General features: G+C 45.5%; 2 protein-coding genes across 16 annotated transcripts in view; one reads left to right on the top strand and one right to left on the bottom strand.

Moving 5' to 3' along the window:
• Positions 1-24,620, top strand: part of ASTN2 (astrotactin 2) — an 854,920-nt gene that overhangs the window by 636,530 nt on the left and 193,770 nt on the right. The gene's annotated exons all lie outside the window — the stretch shown is intronic.
• On the bottom strand, positions 1,251-13,318 carry TRIM32 (tripartite motif containing 32). Of its 11 annotated transcripts, none has more exons than XM_072727531.1 (3): positions 13,242-13,304; positions 11,715-11,901; positions 1,251-4,342 (listed from the first exon to the last, which is right to left on the bottom strand). In XM_072727531.1, the coding sequence occupies exon 3, from the start codon at positions 4,264-4,266 to the stop codon at positions 2,299-2,301; it is 1,968 nt and encodes a 655-aa protein (XP_072583632.1). In that variant the 5' UTR covers positions 4,267-4,342; positions 11,715-11,901; positions 13,242-13,304; the 3' UTR covers positions 1,251-2,298. The 11 variants fall into 11 exon arrangements, with proteins under 11 accessions (XP_072583632.1, XP_072583630.1, XP_072583637.1 ...); XM_072727529.1 differs by having other exon boundaries at positions 11,697-11,901; positions 13,242-13,301; XM_072727536.1 differs by lacking the exon at positions 13,242-13,304 and adding an exon at positions 13,029-13,118.

Below are 24,620 nucleotides of genomic sequence, written 5' to 3' on the forward strand. Positions count from 1 at the left end.
CAACCAGAGCAGCTGCTCTTTGATCTACTTTACATAACAGACTCCCACGTTAAGACTGTTCCTAGAATCAGGGAACCACTGCTTAAAAACAAGAAACCACAAACAAAAACTGCTATCATTGAGGAAACGAGTTTCCTAGGGTTGTGCTATGTATGTAACATAGTCGACAGGGTAGATCACTGAAAATTGATTGCACTAAGCACAGCCTCTAAAATATTCACATCGAAGAAACAAAAACAGGTTACACTTATGTCCACTCTGGGCCAGCAGACAGCTGCTTGGTGAGGACCAAGGCAGGAGTGTTGGTCAGCGATGGGTGGCCCTAAAGGCCAAATTCCAATAGTGAGCAGTTGCCCTGCCTTCCAAAAGCACTGGCAGCTGGGGGTTTCTGGCCCACGGACGTCAAGCCAGTCCACAGTATACACGTCTGTGCTGCCAACCGTGTGCCAAAGGCCTCGACCAATGTTACTACCTTAGCAAGCCCCCCTCACTGACAGCAAAGACAGATCTCCTCCTGCCAGGTGCTATCAGATAAAGTGGCTCTAATAACTAGTGGAGTTATTTGTGATGCACTTTTAATTGGATCAATTTCCTCTCAATTATACAATCTTTGGAAATTGGGAGGCAATTTCATAATCAGAACATGGGGCTTTCTCCAGGTGTAACGTGCAAGACAAACTAGCTTGACATCGCACCAATTATTTCCTTTCCTATTCTTTGGCAGCTATTACAACAGAAGCCGAAAAAAACAATGCTACCACCAAAAAAAAAACAAAACAATTTTGAGTAGCCCAGCTTAGCAAATCTGGTTTCTTTAAAAAGCAAGGTGATGGCTCTTTGGCTTGCCATCAGCCCTGCATCTACAGAGCAAAACTCTGTTGCTCAGTAAAAACCGAGCCTGAGGATCCTTGTCACAGATTCCCTCACCCGCTTTTGGTCTTTTTTTTAAAGGACAAGGCTTCTTCCTTTTTTGAATTCTAATTACAAAGATATAAAATGGCAGAGGCTCAATTCCTAACAGGGCGTTGGTGACTCTGTAGACCTTGGGGGGTGATTCTGTACATGTGTGTGTCGGAGTAAACTTTGGAATTCTTTACCTAATGGCACCTTAGGCTGAATTTTGATTGGGGGTAGGTCCTTAATGGTCTCAAAGAATGCAGTGTCAGATACGGAGGCGAAACAGCCTGGTACAACTTATCCCTCTCATCTCCCAAATCCCATATTTAATTAAAAGACGTGAACACCAGCGATGAAGAAACAGTTATCAATTATTTAATTCTTGATGGAGAAATGGAAATAAATCTCAAAACCAAGTATTAGGGAGTCACTTGAGGAAAATACAGAATAAAGACCGAACAGTTCTAATGAAAATGAGATGTGTCCACCTCCCCACTTGGTGGACCCTGGCCTGTGTTGTGCAGTTCTGCAGACAACTCTTGGCAGAGGCCAGTGGAGAGAGGTAATATGAAAAACGATGAGCTCTAGAAACTATCCAAGAGTATTAACTGACTAGGTTATAGCATTTGTTTTCATTTATTCGCATCGTTCTGTGCTTTGAAACAATTCCAATCTATACGCTGCTGGAAAAGGCAAGCCCTTTCCAGGCTAAAGTCTTCAACACCAACCAACTAGGGTCAATCCATTCTCTGTCACATCTGCAATTAGAGACCGATCCAAGATGGCACAAAACCCCAGAACCAAGAGGGACTGCTTCCCAAAAGGACTGCAGGTCTCCCTTGATGGCACTGAATGAATGAGCTTCCACTCTGATAAAGGTGACGAGAGACCGGAGACATCATGCCACAGGGATATGATGTCTAAAATGAAAGGCGGAGCAGATCCCACTGGAGCTTGCACACTAAATGCAGCAGAATCGAAGAGAAAGTGTCACGTACGAAGTGCATTATAGTAAGAGGGAAATACGGGACCAGGGTTAGCCAAGCCAAAAGAGGGAAATCAACAAGGATTCAGTACAAGGGCAAATTCCAAACACGGGGGCGAAAGGCTCTCTACTGAAGCCTCAGAAGTGCCTAAGTTCTAATCAAACTTCAGCTAACCCCATATCAGATGTCCTGTTTGGGGAATACATCTGTTCAAACTCTAAATTTAGGAAGAAAATAATGCAAAACAACAGCAACAAAAAAAAACCCACCCACTAAAAGACAGCTTCTAAAATTCTAGGACTAGCCAGCGGGAATAAAGACACGGGCCCAGTGCACTCTACAATATCACTAATAACTGAGGGATAAGGGGAAGGAAGCTGGCTGGGAAGCAGAAGAAATTGTTCTCTCTTATCCCCTAAGGGGTAGAGTATCTTCTCAGATGGTAGCTGTAAATCTTGATGCAGTGATCCCAACAGTCCAAGACCAGGAGCTGCCCTTTAGGAGTGAGGGCGATGCCCACCGGACACGTGAGCCCCTCTCGAATGAGGACGCTATAGCCCCCACCCTTGGGGAAGTGGAGAATTTCCTTTCGACTACTGTCAGCCACGATGAGGTCACCACGAGCATCCACACACATGCCGGCGATGCAGCGGAAATCCTCATTCTCTGAGAAGAAGTGGCTGATCTGGCGACCCAGCTGGCCATCGGGGCCCACGGAGCCGATGGAGAAGCCACCCTCCAGGTGGTGCTCATTCTGCCGATTCTCCAGATTGAGGCCCAAGCCCTGGGTGAAGTAGACGGTGCCCTCCGCGTCACAGGTGACAAACTTGGGCCGCACAGCGCTACAGAGGCAGCTGTATTTGACCACCCCTGCTCCTCGGTCAACGGTGAAGCACCAGAGCTTTCCGCCCTCCACGTCAGTTACCACAAACTGGCCGGACGGAAGGGCCGTGATGCCCCAGGGTTTGCTCAGCTGGCTCCTGTGACAGGCCACGCAGTGGCCATCCAGGGTATACACCTTGAGGGAGTTGTCATAGCTGTCGGTTACGCCGATCAGTCCTTGGCAGTTCATGGCCACTGAGAGAGGAGTGAGATTGGGCAGATCGGCGCCGAGGAAGCTCAGCACGAAGCTGTCGATGCCACTAGGGCTGCGGCGGATCTCCTTCAAAAAGCCTTTCCGAGTAAAGACTTGTATACGGTAGTTGCCCCGGTCAGCAACCAGCACCTCGCCTTGACTGGTCACGTAGAGACTGACCGGAAGGTTGAACATGCCTGGAGTGCTGCCCTTGGCCCCCATCTTCTTGAGGAAGAGGCACTGCTGCATATTGGTGGCTGTCTCGGCACTCCGCTGCTTAGCAGGTGAGGCCCGGGGGCTGGCAGCCACTTCCTCGGGGCTCATGTCCATCTCTCTGAACGTAACGGAGGTAGAGGCAGCAGAGGCTGCAGCCTCCATGGCCCAGGAATCTTCCATGTTGACTGTCCGGGGCTTTTTAACAGCCTGCCCGATTTGGAGCGGGCCGACATGGCCCACCTTAAGCAGCTCCACATCCTGTAGGGTGAGCTCCCGGGGCAGGCTGGCCGTGAGCTCTGGCTCCTCCTCATCCGCTGTCTCCTCCAGTAGTGCTACATCCGCCTGCTTGATCTTGGCCAGGAAGTAGTCACAGCGAGACACCGCCTGCACCTCTGCAATGTTAAGCAGGTAACTCTGCTCCTCTACCACTTGGCTGTTGGACTTCTCAACCTCAGCCAAAGAGCCTGTGAAGAACTTGCGAGAGCGAGCCAGCTCTTCCTGGACCCTGCGCTCCTCGTGCCCATACTCCTGGAGAACTGCTTTATACCTTGCCTGAAGGTCCTTGGAGACCCCTTCCAAGGCCACCTTCCGCCGCTGCAGCTCCCCCATCAGCTCCCGCAGACGGGCCAGCTTCTCTCCGAAGTCCTGACGCCGCTCCTCAGCTGCCTCTTTGACAGGGAGTGTACAGTGGCTGGGGGGCTGGTGGTCCGCCTCCCGACAGGGCTCACACAGCACCACACCGCAGCTCCTGCAGAACTGCCTGGGCAGCCGCCGCCCACAGGACCGGCACATGAGCAGCCCCACAGCCTCACTCAGCCCAGCGGTGTCAATGATCTTCAGCACCGTCAAGTTGTCTGTCAGCTGGGTGAGGCTGGTGATGCGGGTAATCTTGCTGCAAAAGGGACAGCGGACACCATTGATGCTACTGGCCAGGAGCTTCTCCAGGCACTGGCGGCAGATGGTATGGCCACAGTGCAGGAGCTTGGGCCGCAACTGCTCCTCTGTGAAGGACTCCATGCAGATGGGGCATTCCAGCACTTCCCGGAGGGCGTCCAGGTTCAGGTGAGACGCTGCTGCCGCCGCGGTGGCCATTGCACTTCCCTTGAGGGGCCTGCTAACACAGCCCAGAACTGAATAGCTTGGTATTCATGCTCCAGAGGGTCAAATCCTGCTAACAAGAATAAGAAGACATTATTCCACTGCCTGTATGAGCTAATTCACTCAAGAAACATTTAGAGAATAGTTATCACTCATTCAGCCACTGACTTAACAAAAATTTATGGAAGTCTGCTCTGCTAGGTGATGGTGATACACAAGGAAGTAAAACAGACAAAGCATTACAGAGTGGGTGAGAAATCAGGGTCTGGATTCTTTGATGCTTAGCTGTGTGACCTTAAGGAAGTAACCGAACCCGTACAAAGCTCAGTTTCCCATCACACATCTATGAAGTTGAGGCAGTGATTGTTATCTACTTTATATAGTTTTCAAAAGGGTTAAAGAGCATGACGAACGTGATGCACTTCATATAGTCCATGGTAAGCAGTATGGTTGAAAAATGTTAGTTTTTAGTGAGGTCTACAACTCAATTTATATTAGGAGAAAAGCGTAAGAAAATTACATACAGGAAAGGATGATACACAAAATTCCGCAGGGGCATGGAGGATAGTGTAACAGTTTCTGGAGGGACTGGAGAGGGCTCCCCAGAAGCAGTGACACTTCTGATATATGTCTGGACAGAAACAAGGCCTTGAGGGGTAAAGGTATGTTAAGCAAAGAGAACTATGTGAACAAAAGCACAGAGTCTCTTTTATTATGTTCTAGAGAGTTTACCGTGTCACCTTTGGGGTCCTCGGAAGCATACAGTAGGGAAACAGAAAATTATGATTAGCTTTAGGTATTCGGTAAAACATTAGATCAGGAAATGCATGTATTTTTTCATTTTCTATCCTCCCATCTACTCACTGGTCCACCCAACTAAGGCTGGGCGCCATGTACTGTACCAAACTAAGTTATCAAGACACAAATCCTGCCTGACAGATGCTCAAACTTCAGTAAAGGAGACAGGACATGTAGGTAAATAATAGCCAAGGCATAAAACAGTATCATAAATAAGATACAAACTCAATTTGATGGAGGCTAAGAGACACTCTAATTTGAAGGGCAACAGCATTTTCTGGGGGTGCAGGATGGCACTGGATAGGGTCCTGGGTATGTGGAGACCGGGGGGAAAGGAAGTACCAGACAAGGACAGTCTTAACAAAGGTAAGAAAGCAAGGGAAAGAGCAAGAGCTTCAGGGTATTAGGAAGATAACAGAGAACATGGAGCCTCTATAGGTTTCCATCTGCAAAATGAAATAATAATACTGCCTCCACAAGGTCAGTGCAGAGAATAAATGGGATAATATAGGTAGTGTGTAAACTTCTAAGTTCTGGCTTAGTACCGAAAGTCTTAGGTAAATTTTAGTTCTCTTTTCCCTCATTCTTAGGTTAAAATTGTGGGAGAATTTAGGGAGATCAGAGTAACTGGTTTGATTATGAGATGATTATAAGAAATCCTCGGAACCAAAATGCGACCTTTAGATTTCATTTTGATGGGCACAGGGAAGCAACACGTTTTGAAGCATAGAACTAATAGGATCAAGGCTTGAATGGAGTAGGTGAAAAGGCAGAGAAACTAGTTTGGAAAACAGCTGCAAAACTGCCTGGGGGAGGTGATGGGGAGCCTGAACCAGGGAGCAGGTGGTGGAAATGGAAAGATGCATTTGAGCCATATTACAGAATTATAATCACCAAGATGAGTAGATTAAAGTGGGGAAGTGGTGTAGCAAGACAGCCAAAGACTCAAACCCAATGATTTAAAAACCAGTACTGCCTTATCAAGACAATTTATTTTTGGCCTGGAACACCCCCTACTTCACAAAGTACGAGCCATGAATGCTCCCACCCACCTTGATCCACATATGCTCATGAAACAGAACAGAGATCTCAGCGCTCTGCAGACTTCTGTCATTGTCATTTTATGCCCCAAATTAGAATGAATAGGCCTCACAAGGTGAGGCACAGGGATAAACTGCAGCCCTTCTTAAGTGCAAATTCTACAGCTGTGTCCCTGCAGTCTCCTGATAATGCAGATGGTCAGCCATCAAGGAGAAAAGGAGGGCAAGTTAGCTTGGTTTAAGGATAATGCAGCAAGGTGAGAAAAGCTTTGCAAATGTCATCAACTCTTTTCTCCACGCATACAGAAGTGGAGTCTGTGCAGAGATACAGATAATGGAACTTCCCCATATTTAGCTTTGCACGGCAATCTGACAAATATTCAATAGCAGACACACATAATTTATCCAAAGTCAATCCCACTTCTCTTCTACTGGAAGGGATACAGCGTACATCTAGTACCTTCCATGTGCCAGACACCACACTAGATGCTTCATGTACTTAATCTCATTTAATCCTCATAATGACCCTATAAAGTAGGTACTATTTTTATCATCTTATTTCAAGACGAGGAAACTAAGGCTCAAGGTCACAAAGTGCAAACGTGGTGTAATCCTGCAGTACAAATACCTCTAACTTTAACTCAGAATTACTTCCAGTTTGGGTTTTGCCCCCCGCCCCAGTGTCACATAACATTTGTTCACAACTGTTCTCTAGAAATGAGAACTTTGAAAAATGCTGCCTTGTAACAATTTTCTCCACAAATAAGAAAGAACAATACTATTGTAAAGAGATTTAGCTCCAATGGAGTTGGTTGGCAACACTGACTTAATAGCTGGGCGACCCATTCTCCTGCACCGGCCTTGCAACCCATTCTGACTCAAACCCATGTCTCAACAAAATTACACACTATCATATATCAGGAACCTCTCTTAGAGGTTCTCATGTGAATATGTGAAACTTACTACTGAATTCTTAAATGCCATCGGTCTGGGCACAGTAGTATAGAAATACTGATAGAAACCTCAACTCAGAATCCATGCAAACTTTAGTTCTAAACCAATAGCTTCAGCTCCTTCTTCCATCATCTGGCACAACAGACTGAGGGCAACATTTGGTGTTTAGATCCAGAGCATGTTACCTTACAATGCAAGGGACATCTGTTCTTCCCAAAGCTGGCACTGCAGATCAGCTAATGAAACAAGTCTGCCAACTTGTAAAAATACTAGCAAATTCTTTCCCCAGCTTTCTGGAATATCATACCACCTCCTTCAGTTAAAAAGCCTCTTGCCTCCCTTTCTAAGCCATCCACTTTAAAAAATGAATTTACTATGCCCACATCCATATCCCAAATTATCTCAGCTATCTGCAGCTTCACTGGGCTCTCCGAGGCAGAAGAGAATGTCAAGGATTCCTACTCTAAAGCGGGCTTGCCTTGCCAGGAGAACATGAGTTCCCATCACGGAAGCATCAGGTATGAAGCCTCAGACTTGGAAAAGCCTGAGCTACGTCTCCCATGTCTATGGCCTGCGAACGCTGCCTTCAGCAGGAGCCTAGCCTGATACAGAGCTGTGTGACAGGCAGGTACATTCCCCCTCCTGGAGAAACATTCGTCTAGCCGATACTGTTAATACTGAGAATGATTCAGACGGGAAGCCAATTCGAACTCAGTTCCCCTGAAAGGATTAGAGGAGTGACAGGAATTGTCTTATCCCAAGGCTCTTTGTTAGCTGCCCGTTCTCTGTCATATAAAGCCCAAAACCAATCAGAATGAACCAACATGTTACTTGTGTCTTGTCTACCTTCATGATACCTTGAAGGTGTTTCCTGTTGCACACTTTGTACTCTCAACTTCTGACCTCTCACCTCACTGCTCCGATCTCAGGATCGCTACTGCACATCCCCTACTACTATAGCCCAGCTCTTCGGCTCCAGATAAGAATGTACCCCTTGAGCTGTGTTTGCTTCAGCTGCGCTAAGACTCAGGAAAATTCTATAGTCATACCCTAACCTGATCTAGCCCCAGACTTTCCCCAGTCCATGATTTAAATAACCAGGATAGCAGAGAAAACAAAAACAAAAAAAACAAAACCCATGAACCTTGAAATCACAACTGGGATCAAATCAGCACAGCCGTTAACAAGTTGTGAGATAACAGGCAAGTCATTTAACCTCACTAAACCTGCGTCTTACTTTACAAAAAGTAAGAAACTAGGGATAATGCATATCAAGTGCCTAGTCTGGTAAACGGCAGGTGTGGAACAAAAAACTGTTATTTACCATAATTTTGGTAACAATCAGCAATCAGCAACAGTATTAACAATAATAACAACTACTACTGGTTTTAACAAAGCACTAGTTTTTAGCAAAACTAGTTTAACCAGTTTACAAACTACATTTTCCAAGGGATGAAAACCCCCTCCTGGCAGATAAAAGCACATAAAGATCAATAAAAGGACAGGCCAGCTTTGGAAGAACGTGATTGAGGACACTAGGTATCCGTGCTAGAAACTGATGGGCAAATGAATTCACAACCTCTCTTGTCCAGAAAACAAGCTCCTCCTAGCAGGGACTAAATATCGAATGCTAGAATTAGTAGAGAGCTCAAAGAATAAAACAGATGAGTAAACGGAGAGATCAAGAACTCATTAATCGTATGTCAGAACTACGACTAAAAGATAGGCACTGGGGGTGACCAGTATCCTACAGATGAAGAAAGCGGGCTCAGGGATCAGGCTTTTTGGATGTGTATCCTGGCTTTACTGCTTACTGTGGACTGACCTCTCTAGTTCTCAGTTTATCTAAGAAAGAGGGCTTTAACACAGCATCTTCCTCACCAGGTGACTGTAAAGGTTAAATGGGCTTATGTGTATAACACACTTAGTACAGCACCAAGGGAGGCATCCAGTTAACTGTGCAGGATGTGACACTGCAGTGGAAGCCACCACCCAGCCAATGAGAAGAAAGAGGCACTTTTCAAAAGGCATCCTGTACCCAAGATATCAGATCTGTAAATTCCAAAAATAAAAATTCTGAGCCTTCACTAGAGAGCTTTACCTGGTCTCAGAATCAAAAGATTAGCGATGACCAAAGGTCATACCTCCATTAGCCTCTTGAGGGCTTAGGCCATCAGCATCACTGAAGAGCCCTCAGCGATTAATTACATGAATCTTTACTGAGCACGTACTATGAATCGAGCCTCATACAAACCCTAGGGATATAATCTTGACCGAAACCAACCATGAATAGAGCTCTTTACCTAAAAAGTAGAAACCACGTAAAATAGTACATTTTCTTTCACAAGGCATGAGGCCCATCCTACCACTGACACACTCCTTGGGTTTGACAGGGGGTTTTGCAACCCTTTACCCTTCTGAACTGTGTTTGGTCCTCTTGCATTTGAATGGAATGGTAATCCAGTGCCTGACAGAGTCTGTGAGGGCCCCACGTGACACTCACCTACTCTGTGTGGAAGAGGGTTTGGAGTTGACTCAGGGCATTTAAGGTCACCTGTAAACAGCTCAGAAAAAGTCAACAAGTAGAAGCTTATAGGGAAACACAGACATGACCCCTGGAGCTGTATGGTCTGAGACACACAACCCAGAAGGAAATGTTTGTGGAAAAGGAAACCTTAGCTAAAATATGTCAAGGACAGGTTAAATCAATAATAGAGTTTGCTGGAAAGACATTTGTCTGTTCTCTGTCTTCTAAAACTGCAGGAGCTGGAAAGGTTCCCTTGCATCTTCCACAAACATTTGCGTAGTATCGGTGCTGCCAAAGCGACTCAGAGAATCTAGGACAAGGGGAAAAAGCCAACAGTCCTTTTTCAGAGGACCTTCAACTCATCTCCACCCACCCATCTCTCTTCCAGTTCTTTTATCTACATATAACACATGTTCACCTAATCATGAGCTTCTGATGAAAGGAGCAGGAAGCAGATCCCGGGAAAGGTACAAGAGGAGATGGGAATTTGGGAGAGACTGGTGGGGGCAGCTTAGGGGCACTGAAATTTGGCAAAGCAACCCTTAGTTCCTTTCTAGCAATGCCTTCCTCTTATAATTGCTACCTCTCATAAAACTATCACTTTTTGAATGTCAGGCAGCTTTTATTACAGTATCTCCTATTCTCATAATAACTATGTGAAATATGTGTTAATCCCTCTTTATGAATAAGGAAACCAAAGTTCAGAGAAAAGTAATCTAAGGTCTCAAAGCTAGTAGGTGGTAGACCTGAGATTCAAATCCAGGTGTGTCAACTCCCAGCTGTAAAACCACACGGGCTCAAAAAGTGTGTTACTGTTCCCGTAACTGATGAGGCTACTATTAGCTCTAGGCAGTCTGGCTGAGGATGGTGGTAAAGGCTCCTAGGAATGATTTTTTAAATCGAATTGCTTGTTATACCAAAAAGAAAAAAAAAAAAAAAAACAGAGGGAGGGTCACAGAGGCAGCACGTCAGTGTGCAGGGACAGTGATCTACTTAAAGGGCTCCGTAAACCTAACTACCAAATTCTCCAGACATAGGTGTGTGGGCTGTAAGTGTTGGAAAAGCCTTTCTAATAAAACTACTATAATAGTACCTCGGAGTCAAACTGGGCTCACAGCCCCACTTTGCCCCTTGCTGTGTAGCCTCGAGTAAAGCATTTAGCCTATTCGTTTTCTCATCTGCAAAATAAGGAATAACATCTACACTGTTGGCAGGATCATTGGCAGGACTAACAGAGTTAATGTGCATAATAAACAATAAATGATTGTTATTCTTATTTTTAATAGACTGAGGCTGATCAGAAGTATCTGTCCAAGGTCGCCTGGTAAATTAGCTGCAGTTGGAGGGATTTCGGACCTCAAGCCTCTAATTCCCAGGGTGAATCCATCACCGTGACATAGTTTCCCTAAAGTGGTGTGAATGGATACCCCAGCTAGGTCTCTTGCCTTCTGATGTGGTCCTACTATGTTTTGAACCGCCTTCAGCAATGCTGTGGCTGGTCCTGGAGCAGACAGGGCAAATGCTGTTCTGTCGCAGGGGAGAGAGGCCCAAGCGGTCCTTCGGAAGCAGGGGTTATCTTCCAGAGTAGGACTGCCTTCACTTTTAGTCCCTGCTGAAAGCCAGGGCCTCTACACCTCACCCTTCAGTCTCCTGCACTTCATCCTAACCTCAGGCTCCTCCCCGTATCTGCTCACTGGTCCTGGTCTAAGAGCAAATCAAGAACAAAGTCCAGGGTTACTCCCTGCGTAATGAGAGAGTTCTGTCCCCTTTAGAGTTCAGCTTGATACTCAGTGATACTCACTGGGCAATCCTTTCGTTAGAGGGGAATGGGCTGGGACAGTAAGACAGAGCAGACCCCAGCAAGAAGAAACGCAAAGAAACAGGGAATATCCAGGATTACGGAGAATCTGAATATGAGCCTAGCTCTGCATCCCTAAGCTAGGCAACCCTAACCACGTCACTTCCTAAGCCTCAGCTTCCTTACGTGTAAAACTAGACACAGTAGGGCCTGCTTAGGAGTGCTGTGATGGAAACGCAAGTCACGAAGGAGATATAAACATCAAAACTACTAAAACCTGAGTGCTCGCCGGGCGCCAGACACCAACCTCTCTGATTTACTTCACCTGGGTCTTCACGATCGTCTACGGCGCAGTCCCGCTCTTAACTCTATTTGACAGGTGAAGAGCCAGGGAACAGGGAGGCTAAGTAACTCGTTCAAGATTGCACAGCCAAGAAGGGATAGAGGCAGGATCTGAATCCAGGATATCTGACTCCTCGGGAGTGTTCTGCAGCTCTGGCACTGTTGACAGCCTGGACCAGATAATGCTTTGTTGTGGGGAGGGAGAGGGAAAGGGAGGGGGGGGGTGTCCAATGCACCTTAGAATGTTTAGCAGTATCCTTGGTTTCCGCCTACGAGAGGCTGGTAGTCCCCTGTACTCCACCTGTGACAACGGGAAGAGGTCTCCTGACATTGCCAAGTGTCCCCTGGGGGGGACCCCTCCTAGAACTTGGAGCCAGGCTAAGTACTCAGCGTTCCCCTTCTCTGTGTCCTCCCCAGACCCCTCACTCACAGGGCCACAGCCTCCGGGGCCGTCAGGCTGTGATGGACCCTACCTCGGATCCATTCAGTCACCTTACATAAGTGATCAAGAAAACAAGGCCTGCGATCTAGTTCCACCCACCCCTTGGAGGTCGCCTGTGGTCTGCTCTCACGGCTTGGAGGCACAGGCCAAGGGGTGCTGGGGCACATGACCTTGGGTGGTTTGCGGCTCCACGGCCTCCTGGACCCGCCGCCTGCTCCTCCCAGGCCTGCAGCATCCCCTGAGCTCTGCTAAACTCCATACACTCCAACCCGGCGCATGCATCATCCCTAGGTCCTTGGGACGCCAGTGTTGCCTGTGCTTCCCGTGCAGGCTCCTGGGGAAACTCCCTCTGCAGCCCGAGGCGCCCAGAGCCTCTCAGTCTGCAGCCCAGGGAGCGCCCTCCACCCTCCCGTGGAGGACCCGGCCTTCGGGGCTGGGTGCTGAGCCCTGTCCGACTCTGGCCTCCGGTGCCCCGAATCCCCCCGGCGCAGACCCCGTAGGCCGTGCCCGCCGCTCCGCAGCCTCCAGCCCCGCCTCTGCCCTCCCGCGACCGCAGCCAGGTCCCTCCAGGCTAACAGGGCGCCGCCTCCCTGGGCGCCCCGAGAACCCGGCCCGGATGTCCCCGGATCCCACCTGGAGACCCCCCCGCCCCCGGGGCAATCACAGAGCCCCGGGCCCCGCCCTCTGCGACCTCAGGTCGGGCCCCGGATTCCCTCGGGCCTCCTGGGGTGCAGCACCCCGGATCGCAGACCCCTCCTGTTTCCGAGGCTCTGCGCCCCGATGCCCCCGGGGCCCTCCCGGCTCCCGGCTCCCAGCTCCAGCCGCTGCACCCCCCGAGCTCGGGGCCCACGTTACCTGGGGCCGCCCAGATGCTGCACCGCGGGGTCCGGGGCCGCATCCCCTCCGAGCTCCTCTGCCCCCGCGGCCCCACCCCCACCCCCACCCCCAGCCGGTCCTGCCCCTCCGATCCGGCCCCCAGACCCGGCCGGTCGGGCGTGTCCCGCCGCCGCACGCCAGCCCCCCCCCCCCCGCCCCACCTCCGGCCGCGACCTCCCGCCCGCCCCTTACCTGACCGCCCGCGGCCCCGACGCGTCCGCCGCCGCCAGCCCACCCGCCCGCCCGCCGCTCACTGCGCACGCGCCGCCGGGCGCCCCTTGGCGGCCGCTGATTCGCAGAGCCGCCTGTCCGTCAGCGCGCCCCGCCCCGGGGCATGCTGGGACTTGTAGTCGCGCGGGTCCGAGCCTCCGCGGCCCAGCGGCTGCCGCCCGGGTGGGGGGAACCTTGGGCTCTGTGCCCCCATTGTGCGGACTGCGAAACTGAGGCGAGAGCAGCCTGCCCGGGCCCCTCAGCGTGTGTGAAGCGCTGCGCTGGCCGCTGAGGTCCCGGTCCAGGAGCCGGCCTCCGCCGGGCCTTGGCCGCCGGCAGCACCTGGGGAGCGCAGGGGGGCCCGTGTGACCAGTGGCGGCAGGTGCGGGGCGGGGGACAGAGCCCCCGGGGGGCGGCCGCAGAGCCTGGACTCGCCTCGAAAGGCCGTCTTCGGTTCCTGGGATGCACCGCAGCCTCCGTGCAGGGTGGTGGGGTGGCCGCAGCGCTGGGCCAGCGCGGGGAGGCTACAGCGGAGGGGAAGACCGGACGCGCTTTGCACCTGCTGCCCCTGCACACCGAAGCTCCCCGGACCCAAACCCAATCTGCTCCCGGCTTGGGGGGGGGGGGGGGCGGTGCACAGTGCGACCCGGTGGGAGGCCTCAGGCCTAGGGCGGCTGAGCACCTGTGCGCCCTTCCGTAGTGCCAGGCCGAGCACCTGCTCCTGCAGGTGACCGCGCGGTGCGGTAGCCTGGCCCCGAGCTGGAACTCCCACGTAGATCCGGGACGCTGCGCAAGGATAACACAACAAGCAGAAATAAGAGCCAAACTATCCTCTTTGAGCACTTAGTGTGCAGCGGAGGCTAAGTACTTCCCATGCACAGTCCCTTAATTCCCATAACCTCCCTGTTTAGATACGCAGCACACGCTCAGGTGGTTCCACAGCAAGGCCTGGAGGCTAAAGCCCAGCCTGGGACCCTAAGATTAGATGAGAATCCACCCTGATTATCTTGTTTCACCTCTCAGTGGCCCATTTCCTTATTTCTAAATGGAGATGATAAGGTTTGCTATGATGATTAGCTAAGATTATGAATACATAGTGGTTTGCACTTAACAGTATTTTTATTTATTTATTTATTTTAAAAATTTTTCTTTATTTATGATAGTCACACACAGAGAGAGAGAGGGGCAGAGACATAGGCAGAGGGAGAAGCAGGCTCCATGCACCGGGAGCCCAACGTGGGATTCGATCCCTGGGTCTCCAGGATCGCGCCCTGGGCCAAAGGCAGGCGCCAAACCGCTGCGCCACCCACGGATCCCGTATTTTTTTTTTAATTGTGATTCTTAACACTTTTCTAATTGCTGATTCCAGAAGCCCCCCAGCACCCAGCATTTCAGATATTAAGGACAATGAGGGTCTGAATTGATATACTTATGACATACTTTGAACAGGCCTGGGGGCTCCAGATGCTTGAAAGAACTCTGGGGACTATTTATTTATTTTTTAGTATTTAAAAAGATTTTATTTACTCATTCATGAGAGACACACAGAAAGAGGCAGAGACGCAGGCAGAGGGAGAAGCAGGCGCCCTGCGGGGAGCTCGATATGGGCCTGGATCCCAGGATCCTGGGGTCACACCCTGAGCCAAAGGCAGGTGCTCCACCACGGAGCCACCCTGGTGTCCCTCTGGGGGCTATTTAGACCTCAAGGATATATTTGCAGTCCATGACCAGCCAGGATTTGACTAGATCACCCAGGAATTAGTTGAGTCAGGAGTGGGCTAAAGAGGGAGCCCAGCTGGGCTGGGGACTTGAAGGGCCCTGGGGCAGATTTTGCTCAAAATTGGCAGCCAGCCAGTGGGTGCAAACAGAACCCTGTAGGGCCAAGGGAGGAGGGATGCTTGCCTCTGTTAGCACAGTGCCCAGCACAGAAGAGTTGCTGAGTGAGTCAGACTCAGAAATGTGACTTGAAGGAAATTGCATTTCCTGTCTGATTTCCGCTTATTCTAGCTACAAGATAACTCAAAGGGGTCAATTAAGTAAGAGGGGACCATTTTTTTTGAACACCAGCAATATACCATGCACTTCATAGTGTCACATGTCAAAATTAATCCCCTCAGTAATGATTCAAATAGATATTGGTAGCCTCATCTTACAGAGAGGAATCAGACTCAGCAGGACCAGAGAGCTCGGCTACCTTAGCCTCCCAGGAAGTGGGAGGGCTGAGGTACCTGGACCACGTAGGCCCACGGACCTGCTCCGAACCACCATCTGAAGACTACTCACATTTTATGACACCAGTTATCTATTTTATTGAGTAAGGTTTGTTTATAAGGACCCAAAGAGGAGGAGAGATGACGATGTTTAGCAACTGAAGGAATATGGGGCAAATCCCGGCCGCTAGGACCAAGGAGCATGAGCCTGTCAAGGCAGTGACACGCAATGAGCTCTTCTGAGCAGCACTGCCAGAGAACAGCAGGAATCGCCTTCTGCCCTGAATTTCTTTCATGTTGGAGACCCAGAGTGGCCGGTTTCACCAGACTGGCAAGAAACCTTTCTGGACAGCGACCCTGGGTACTTCTAGCAAGTCCCTGTCTTACAGGTTGGGAGGCTGGGAGGGTTACTGTCAAATAGCTTCTTCCTGAGCTTAAGATCCTACTTACACCCTCTCCTCAGATCGGATGGGGAGATACCACTCTGTGTGCTGAAAACCACAGTTCCCAGCCCCCAGAACCCAGCATCTCAATTCAGGACTCATCGTGTTTTTATATCTGTGTTTCCCCACTCCGAGAGAGGAGCCTGGTGATGTGCCTCTGACGGTCTGGGGATGTCGAACAAGCATGCCTTTAAAGAACAATGACGAAAGACCCTCCTTTCTTCTCTTTAAGAAAAAAAAAAAAGTTTGTTTGACTGTCTTTTTTTTTTTTTTTTTTTTTTGTTAGTGTTTAAAATTACTTACCAGTTAAATTAATTACTACCCTTCCCACAAAAATCTCAGAGTAAAATAAATACCCTGGGAAAAAGTCACTCATTTTAATTCCGTGGCTTTGCCTACTCTGGCACAATATTAGCATTCCTCATACATAGACATTTTTAAAAATACTCTTTGTGGAGTACTTTAAATACTCTTTATTCAGCATTTTAACATAACCTTTTTTTTTTTTTTTTTTTTTTTTTTTTTACCCCACTTAACGTTAAGCGCTACCTGGATCGGTTTCCTAGGACTGTCATAACAACGTATCACAAAGTGGGTGGCTTAACACAGGAGAAATTTATTTCTTTCGCAGTTCTGGAGGCGAGATGTCTGAGATCCAGGTATCAGTGTGACCAGGTTTCTCTGAAGTCTCTAAGGGAAGATCCTTCCTTTCCTTTTCCAGCTCCTGCTGGCTACAGGCATCCTTGGCTTGTGGTAGCAACTCCAGTGTCTGCCTCTTATCTCCTTGTGGCCAGTTTCTGTCTCTGTGTCTCCACCGTCACACATCATTCTCCTCAATGGGTGTGTCAGTGTTTTCTTTTAAGGGCAACAGTCACAGTAGATTAAGTGTGACCGTTATCTTAGCCAATTACATCTACAAGGATCCTATTTCCAAATAAAGTCACATTCTGATGTACAGGATGTCAACCTATCTTTTTGGGGGACACAGTTCAACCAATAGCATCACCCTATGAGATACACACTATTTTCTCCATTTCCTAAGATTTCTAGTTTAACCTCTCTCTCCCTTTTTTCTTAAAGATGAGAATAATAGGAGCTAACTCACAGGATTGGGGGCAGGGGCAAATGAGAGATCTTAGAAGTTAAGCCTTCACATTTTAGGATGTTATCTGACATGTAGTAATGTTAATGTTAAAGCACTTATTATTATTAATAAGAAGTTAGTTTGCTTGTTGAGTCCACAATTGTGTAGCAGGAAGGGAAAGGGCTTGTAGAAACCCAAGACCTGGAAAGTTATTGTGAGGAAAAGATGAAAAGGTGATTTGAAGCAAATCTTGGTAACTTGTTGCAACTGACAAGCTGTAGAACCTTGGAGAATTCACTTAGCCTTTGCTGTACGTTACTTTCTACCTCTGCCAAATGAGAGGAAAAAGAATATTGTGAATTTTGGATGACTTAACAGAGCTCAGGTTTTCAGAGCACTGCCTGGTAGAGGGTGTTCTGTGAATGTTAGCTCTTGTCATTATTATCATTACCGTGATTTACACTATTCTTGACAAAATCTTTTCCTTTTTTCCTCTTGCTAGCAATGAATTCTGAGGCGGATGAGGAATTTTTGCTTATAGAGTATAAGGGAGAAAAATGGAAGGAATTAAAACCAATACTTCCTAACCAAGTTTGTTTAAGTCTAGAGGTTTAAAATCGCTAAAATTTCCATGAAATGAAATAATAAAATTATATCCGTCTATCGTTATTACTTATGTTTAAACTGAATAATAAATTACCCCAAAGTGTTGTGGTTTAAAACAACACACATTTCTTTTCTTTTTTTTTAATTTAAACTTAATTTAGTTAAGGTATATTATCAGTTTCAGGAGCAGAATTTAGTGATTCATCAGTTGCATAGAACACCCAGTGCTCTCCTTGGGACTCCTGGGTGGCTCAGTGGTTGAGCACCTACCTGCCTTGGGCTCAGGTCGTGATCCTGGGGTCCTGGAACTGAGTCCCACATCTGGCTCCCCACAGGAAGCCTGCTTCTCCCTCTGCCTGTGTCTCTGCCTCTCTCTCTGTGTCTCTCATGAATAAATAAGTAAAATCTTTTTTTTTAAGTGCCCTCCTTAATGCCCATCACCCAGTTACCCCATCCACCCAGCCTCCTCCCCTCCAGCAACCTTCAGTTTGTTTCATAGAGCTAAGAGTCTCTTATGGTTTGCCTCCTTCTCTGTTTTCATCCTACTTCTTCCTTCCCTTCCCCTATGTTCGTGAAACAAAACCAACAAAGCAACATACATTTCTTATTTCACAGACTCTGAGAGTCAGGAATCTGAGCACAGCTTAGGTGGATCCTCTACTTCATGGTTTCTCGTAGGACTCCAATTAGCTGTCAGCCAGAGCTGGAAGTTTGACGGGGAAAGGATCCATTTCCAAGATCATTTACATAGTTGATGGCAGGATTCGGCTCTTTAAGGGTTTTTGGACCGATGGCCTCCGTTTCTTGCTGCCTTTTGGCTAGAGACTTCCAGTGGTTCCCTGACATGTGATCCACTCCCTGAGAGCCTGTTTCATCAAAGCAAGAGAGAGTCTGAGCAAAGCAGAAGTCACAGTGTTTTGTAACCTAATCACAGCAGTGATATCCCTTATTGCTATGTTCTATTGGTTGAAGGCAAGTTACTCAAAATGAGATACTGGAAGTTAAGCATTTACATTTTAGGATGTTGCCCGACATGTAGTGATGTTTACTTTAGTGCACTCATTATTAAGTTACTCAAGTGGAAGAGATTCTAATAGGCCATGCAGATCACTCCAGACCATTTTAGAGGCTCCATCGCTCCCACCTGCCTTTTGTCTTCCACTCTTCCTTTTCTCCTTCTTCAATCTCTTATCCTGTTTATGTATCCCTCTATCCACCATCTCTCTATCTGCCATTAGTCTACTTTCTGCCGAAACTGACTCTGATCTACATACGCCATACTCAATACTCGTGCATTTCTTAGTCTGACCTTCCCTCAGGACATGGTAATGTTCAATACATATTTGAATTCAATTTAAATATATGGCATAAAAAAGCATAGAAAAGGAGTCAACTTTCTCCATCACTTTAATATAACCATTATGTTGGTTATAATCATCTAAGTGTAAACATTTACATGGTTCTCCTTTAATATATCCATGCATACTTATGACCAAGTTGGGTATCCAACAAATGTTTTTCTAATAAATACAAGTTTTTCTATTTACTTAATATAGGAAAATGTTTGAGATCAGTTTTTCCCCCAGTCTTCATAGTCAAACTGGCTACATGAAACATTGTCAGATTGACAGGCCTTTGTTGAGCATTTAACCATCACAAATAAGGCTGCATACATGTTATTGTGCGGGGAGGAATTTTTTTTTTTTTTAATTTTCTTGAACTGATATGGAGACAGCTGGTTCAGAGTTTTGAAACCTTATTTTAATATCATACACATTTCTGTGCATTGGCCAGATCCACTTTCTAATAGTTTCAACTAGTGCGTATAGTCCAAGGTCGGCAGTAATCAAACACTGACTGAGTCGGAGCTTGATAAATGTCCGTAGCATTTGAAGGCTTGCCCAGAGAACATTCCCTGTGTAGCACCATCAACCTCAACTCAACCCAATGTTAAGTGAGGGTTGCTGAAAAATTTCCCATGGGCCTTATTTCTACAAAGTCCCACATCTCAACCCCGTTGCATATTTCCTGTTATCAGAGCTCCGGGATTTCTTTCACCTTTCTCTTTATGGTGTCTACCATGGTCCACTTCATAGATCCATATCGGCAAGACTGGGTGGCAGTAGACAAAGAGACAGTCTCCTTTCCCCAAACTCTTCCCCCATCTCATGTCACTGCTAACCATTATTCTAATTTATTCTTACAAAAGTAGGAACCTCTAATTGCTATTTAAAAGAGAAATTTAAACATAATACAAGTAAAAATGCACTTAGAAGAGACCATCTAAACAGTTCATACTGTAGATGTGAAAAATTACTCCTCATTCTACTCCCCAGCAATAATTGCCTTTACCGATTTTGTGTAATCCTCTGGCAGCCCTCTTTTTCTCTGTGTTTTATTGAGAAAAGTACACATGCAAGGAGAGAAAATGGTAGAGTGGATCCCTGTGCGCCCATCACCCTGCAATAATTGTTGTCAATAGTTTGCTGATTTTGTTTCAGCTGTCCCTCACCCCCAATTTGTTTTTTGTTGCTGAAGTCTTTTAAAGTAAATCCCAGATATCCTATCATTCCTCCTTTAAATACCTCAGAATGCATCTCTAACAGACAATTATTTTTCAGCATAATCTCTCAGCATCATTATCACATCTAGCAGTTCATATTCGAACATCCTCAACTGCTTCAAAATATATCTGTTTTTTTAGTAGGTATCTTTAAATAAGGATCAAAATGTCTACATGTCATATTAGGTGTTCTTTGGTCTGTTAATAATCACACCTATTACACCCATGCCATTGTTTTTTGAAGACATTGACTCATATGTTCTTTAGAATTGTCTACTTCGCAGATTTAGGTAATGGCTCCCTCTTTGTGTTAATTTGTTCTTTTTCCTAGGGATTCATTTCTTTTCTTTCTTTTTTTTTTTTTTTTTGGTCCCATGGACCTATCTTGTATTATGATGAAGACTATAGACCCACTTATATCAGAATAATGTTTTAAAATTCATAAAATTAAATTCATGGAGACTACTGAAGAAAGAAATTGCATTAAGATATAGTTATCAAAATATTGAAGAAACATATCTGTAGTGTAAGATATGTACTACTTTATTAATGACCAGATCTAGTGGAGAGTCTATTAACTGTTATAATTGCTAAGTAGTATTGAATGTAAGTATTTAGAAATATTTGTAATAACTGTAATGTGATAAAAATACATGTGAATTTGTGTCAAAGTCATAGGAAATCATACACTACTATAGTTTGTTGCCTGCATTCATAATTTAGGGAAATGCTGAATTGCTTTTACAGGATACTTAAAGGTGTATTTTTTCCCCTATACAAGTCACAGACCTTTGAATCTTATCCACAGGCCCAATGAACATCAGCACACAGGCCACTGTGTGCTTCCTCTGGCACCTTATCAAAGGTGCTTCATTGTCTGGTTTACTACTTTCAGTGATACCAGGTTTGATCAGCAGGTCAGGTGGTATAAGTCTGATCACTGATTAGACATTTTCCCATCAGCCTTTCTCCGAATGGTCTTAGGCTTCATTGATGATAGCTGTCTAGATCTCTTGTTTTATTAGAGTTTGCAAGATGGCATTTTTTTTTAATTCTTTCATTCTTTCTCCCTGCAACATTGCCCTAAAGAAAAGGTAGTTACCCTGAAATCCAGGTCATAGGATTAAAGCTTGATTAATACTTGATTCTTTTATCAATTTTCAGATAATGATCTAGTTTCCTAGCTGTCCCCAGTGGTGATCAGTGGGCTTTGTTTGCTTTTTGGTTGTAGTTTTGGCTTTGGTATTGGTTTGAAGTACATTGTGAATTACAGGAAACTTATTTATTTGATCTATTTCAATCAATCGCAGCCATTATTCTCTTTGATGTTCAGTTTATTCAATGTTAGGCCAGTGTGAGCCCCTCTAGATTGGCTTCTATGTCCTTTTGAAATGACCACATTAGTCGTTGGCAGATCTCTCTTTTTGGCACAGCAAGATGTCCCAGGCTCAGCTTGCACCATACCTATTTCAGAGTTGGAATAAGGAATTTTTCCAAGAATCTTTTGTTTCTTTTAGCAGGATATGGTATTTCAAAACAAGAGTCTAGGCATTAAGAAAATTATGGCTATTAGGTTACCATTATTTCTAGGTCTTTTCAGTGGAGAACACTATGAAATGTCTATTTTTTAAAAGATAAAAATGAACTATAAGTTTATTTCTGGTTGACATTTCAGTGTACAGAATTTTTCTCACCTTTTTTGATTTTATACCTGAAGTGATTACCTCTTATACTTATAATGTTAGTTCCTAATGATGGTAAGGGAATGGCTTATTTCCAAAGCCCACAATCTATACCTAATAGTTTCAAAATAACCATACCAATATTACAGCTAGCAATAAATCCTTTATATTTAATTTAAGATTTATTTGCACATTTTTTTCCTTTGGAATATTTCTCACTGCACATATACAATCAAAATATTGCATTTGCATTTTAAAGCCACTTAAAATAATTATTTTCTCTCTGTGGTTATGCCAACATATTGATATATAGCTAGGTTTTTTCAGTTTACATATAACTTACAGATTGTTTCTGTCTTTTTTGATTAAAAAAATACATAATAGTTTTATGTGATTCCAAACTAAAACTTACAAAGAAGACACACTCAAACAGCTTTGGCTTCTGTCCTTGTCTCCTTGACCCTATTTCCTTGCTCCCTCTGTGGTCAACTTTTTTTTTTTTTTTTTTTTTTTTTTACTTTTGGTTAATTGTTTTAGTGTTGCTTAGTGAAAAATTCTATCTACCTGATATATAGATCATATGTACATTATATAGAAATCTTTATATATAGTGTGTGTGTATATATATGTGTATATATATATTCCTTTCTTCTACAAAGGAAAGCACTATAACATTGCTCTGCACACAGCTTTTTCCATTTAATAAAATACATTTGTGATTACTGTATTACACATAAAGATTGTCCTAATTTCTTTTTAAATAGAGACTCCACTGTGTAGATGCACCATAATTTTTCAACCAATTACCTATTGATTGTCCATAGATTCTTATTTTAAGGTTTTTATTGCTAATCACTATGATGTAATGGGCAGAAGTAACAGAAATTGCACTTTAAATGTTCAGAATTTATAACTGTCTAGCTCTGAATTGTCAGTAGTCTAGCAGATTGGAGCTTAAGATACTGGAAAAGTGCTTAGAAGTAGAACAGGTCCGAATGGCATGAGGTCCAGTTCATCCCAACCCCTGATTTCACTTCTGTGAGCTTCCATTTCTTCATCCTTAAAATGTGGTAAGGGAGGGTGCATGGGTTAAGAATCAGACTCTTGAGTTCAGATCTCTGGGTTGTGAGTTGAAGCCCTGTATTAGAACACTTAAAACAAATGCATGCATGCATGAATGAATGAATAAATAAGTAACGATAAGGAAACCTGCTCCTCACTATTGCTAGGGTTTGTTCAGACCACAGGAGACAGTGTATGCAAAGCAAATAGCAGAACACCTGACCCGTAAAATCATAGCTATCATTAATATTAATTTTACTGATTTCCTCAGCAATAAGGCAGGGAGTCCCTCATGGGTCTTAGTCCTTTATTTTTATTTTATTTTATTTTATTTTATTTTATTTTATTTTATTTTATTTTATTTTATTTTATTTTTTTGATGGGTGGACGCATTAGTCCCTCTCTCTACCCCTAGCAGCACAGCTAAAGGGAGGAGGGATGCTAATTGGAGAAGTAACTCACTTTGAATCTGTTCTCCCAAAGTATTGCCTGTTGGCATGTTTAAAGATGATCTTTTAACCGGAGTATTAAGATTTCAGTGGAAAGAAAGAGTTAGAAGGGTGACAACAAGACTGGAGCCTCCTAGGAACTGGCCAGAGAGTAGAAGTTTGTTTTCTGATAGCTCTTCACACCAAAGCCTCCAACTGACTCCACCTAGGGCCCCACCCTCCTTGATGATCAAATCTGGCAACCTCCCACTGGCCCCAGGGTGGCCTGGTGTGCCTTGTTGGCTTGCTGTACTGTGTCAGGATCATGCCCAAGCAGGATGATCTGGGAGTCTCCATTTGAAGCAGTTTATTAGCATCCCCGAGACCTCCAATTCCCTAAGCCCTGTTCTGGAATGATTCCCTCTGAGCATTTCATCCTTGACCCCTAGGCTAAGAAGCTACTGGAAGAAGAAGAAAGGAATTGAGGAAGAACTAACCTTGGAATACTTCCTTGAGGAGATCAATTCTAAGCAGACTTTTGAAGAAAGAGGGAGAATGGGATTCCAGTAGAGGAAGGCAGGCCTCCTATTAACGATACTTCTGTGATCCATAGGACAGAAAACGGGCTTTGTATTTATCCTGAATACCTAACGGACTTTGGCTTCAGTCTTTCACCTTCCAGAACCTCTGTTTCTTCACATGTAAGATATAATTATAAAAATTGTAATACTCCTAGTTCAAAGCACTGTTTGTTTATGAGGAGACAGTGAGATTCATAATGTCTTGTACTTGACAAAGAAGACTAGGAGCTCAGGAAATACAAATTCCCTTTCCAGCATTTCCCTTTTTCAAGGACTTATCCCATCACATCTTAAAAATAAAGCTAGATTGAGGCACCTGGTAGCTCAATCGGTTAAGTGTCCCATTCTTGATTTCAGTTCAGGTCATGATCTCAGGGTTGTGAGATGGAGCCTCATGTCAGGCTTCACTCTGGGCTGGGACTCTGCTTGGGATTCTCTGTCTCTCCTTCTGCCCCTCTCCCTGCTACCTTTCTTTCTCTATTTAAAAAAATAATAATAAAAAAAAAACCTTGGTTGTTATAATTACAGAAAGAACTGAAATTTCTTGGCTGGCATGGGCATTACATTATCTCAAATTCTAAGAACTTTGTGTTGTCAGGGATACTAGCCTTACTTTACACATAATAGAGCTTATCAGAGTCTCAGCTTGTGCATGGTTTTATGCAGGGCCTCCGCTAGCCCATAAGTTAGCTTTTGTGTAAA

The sequence above is a fragment of the Vulpes vulpes genome, chromosome 12, assembly GCF_048418805.1.
Source record: "Vulpes vulpes isolate BD-2025 chromosome 12, VulVul3, whole genome shotgun sequence".
Taxonomy (NCBI): Eukaryota; Metazoa; Chordata; class Mammalia; order Carnivora; family Canidae; genus Vulpes; species Vulpes vulpes.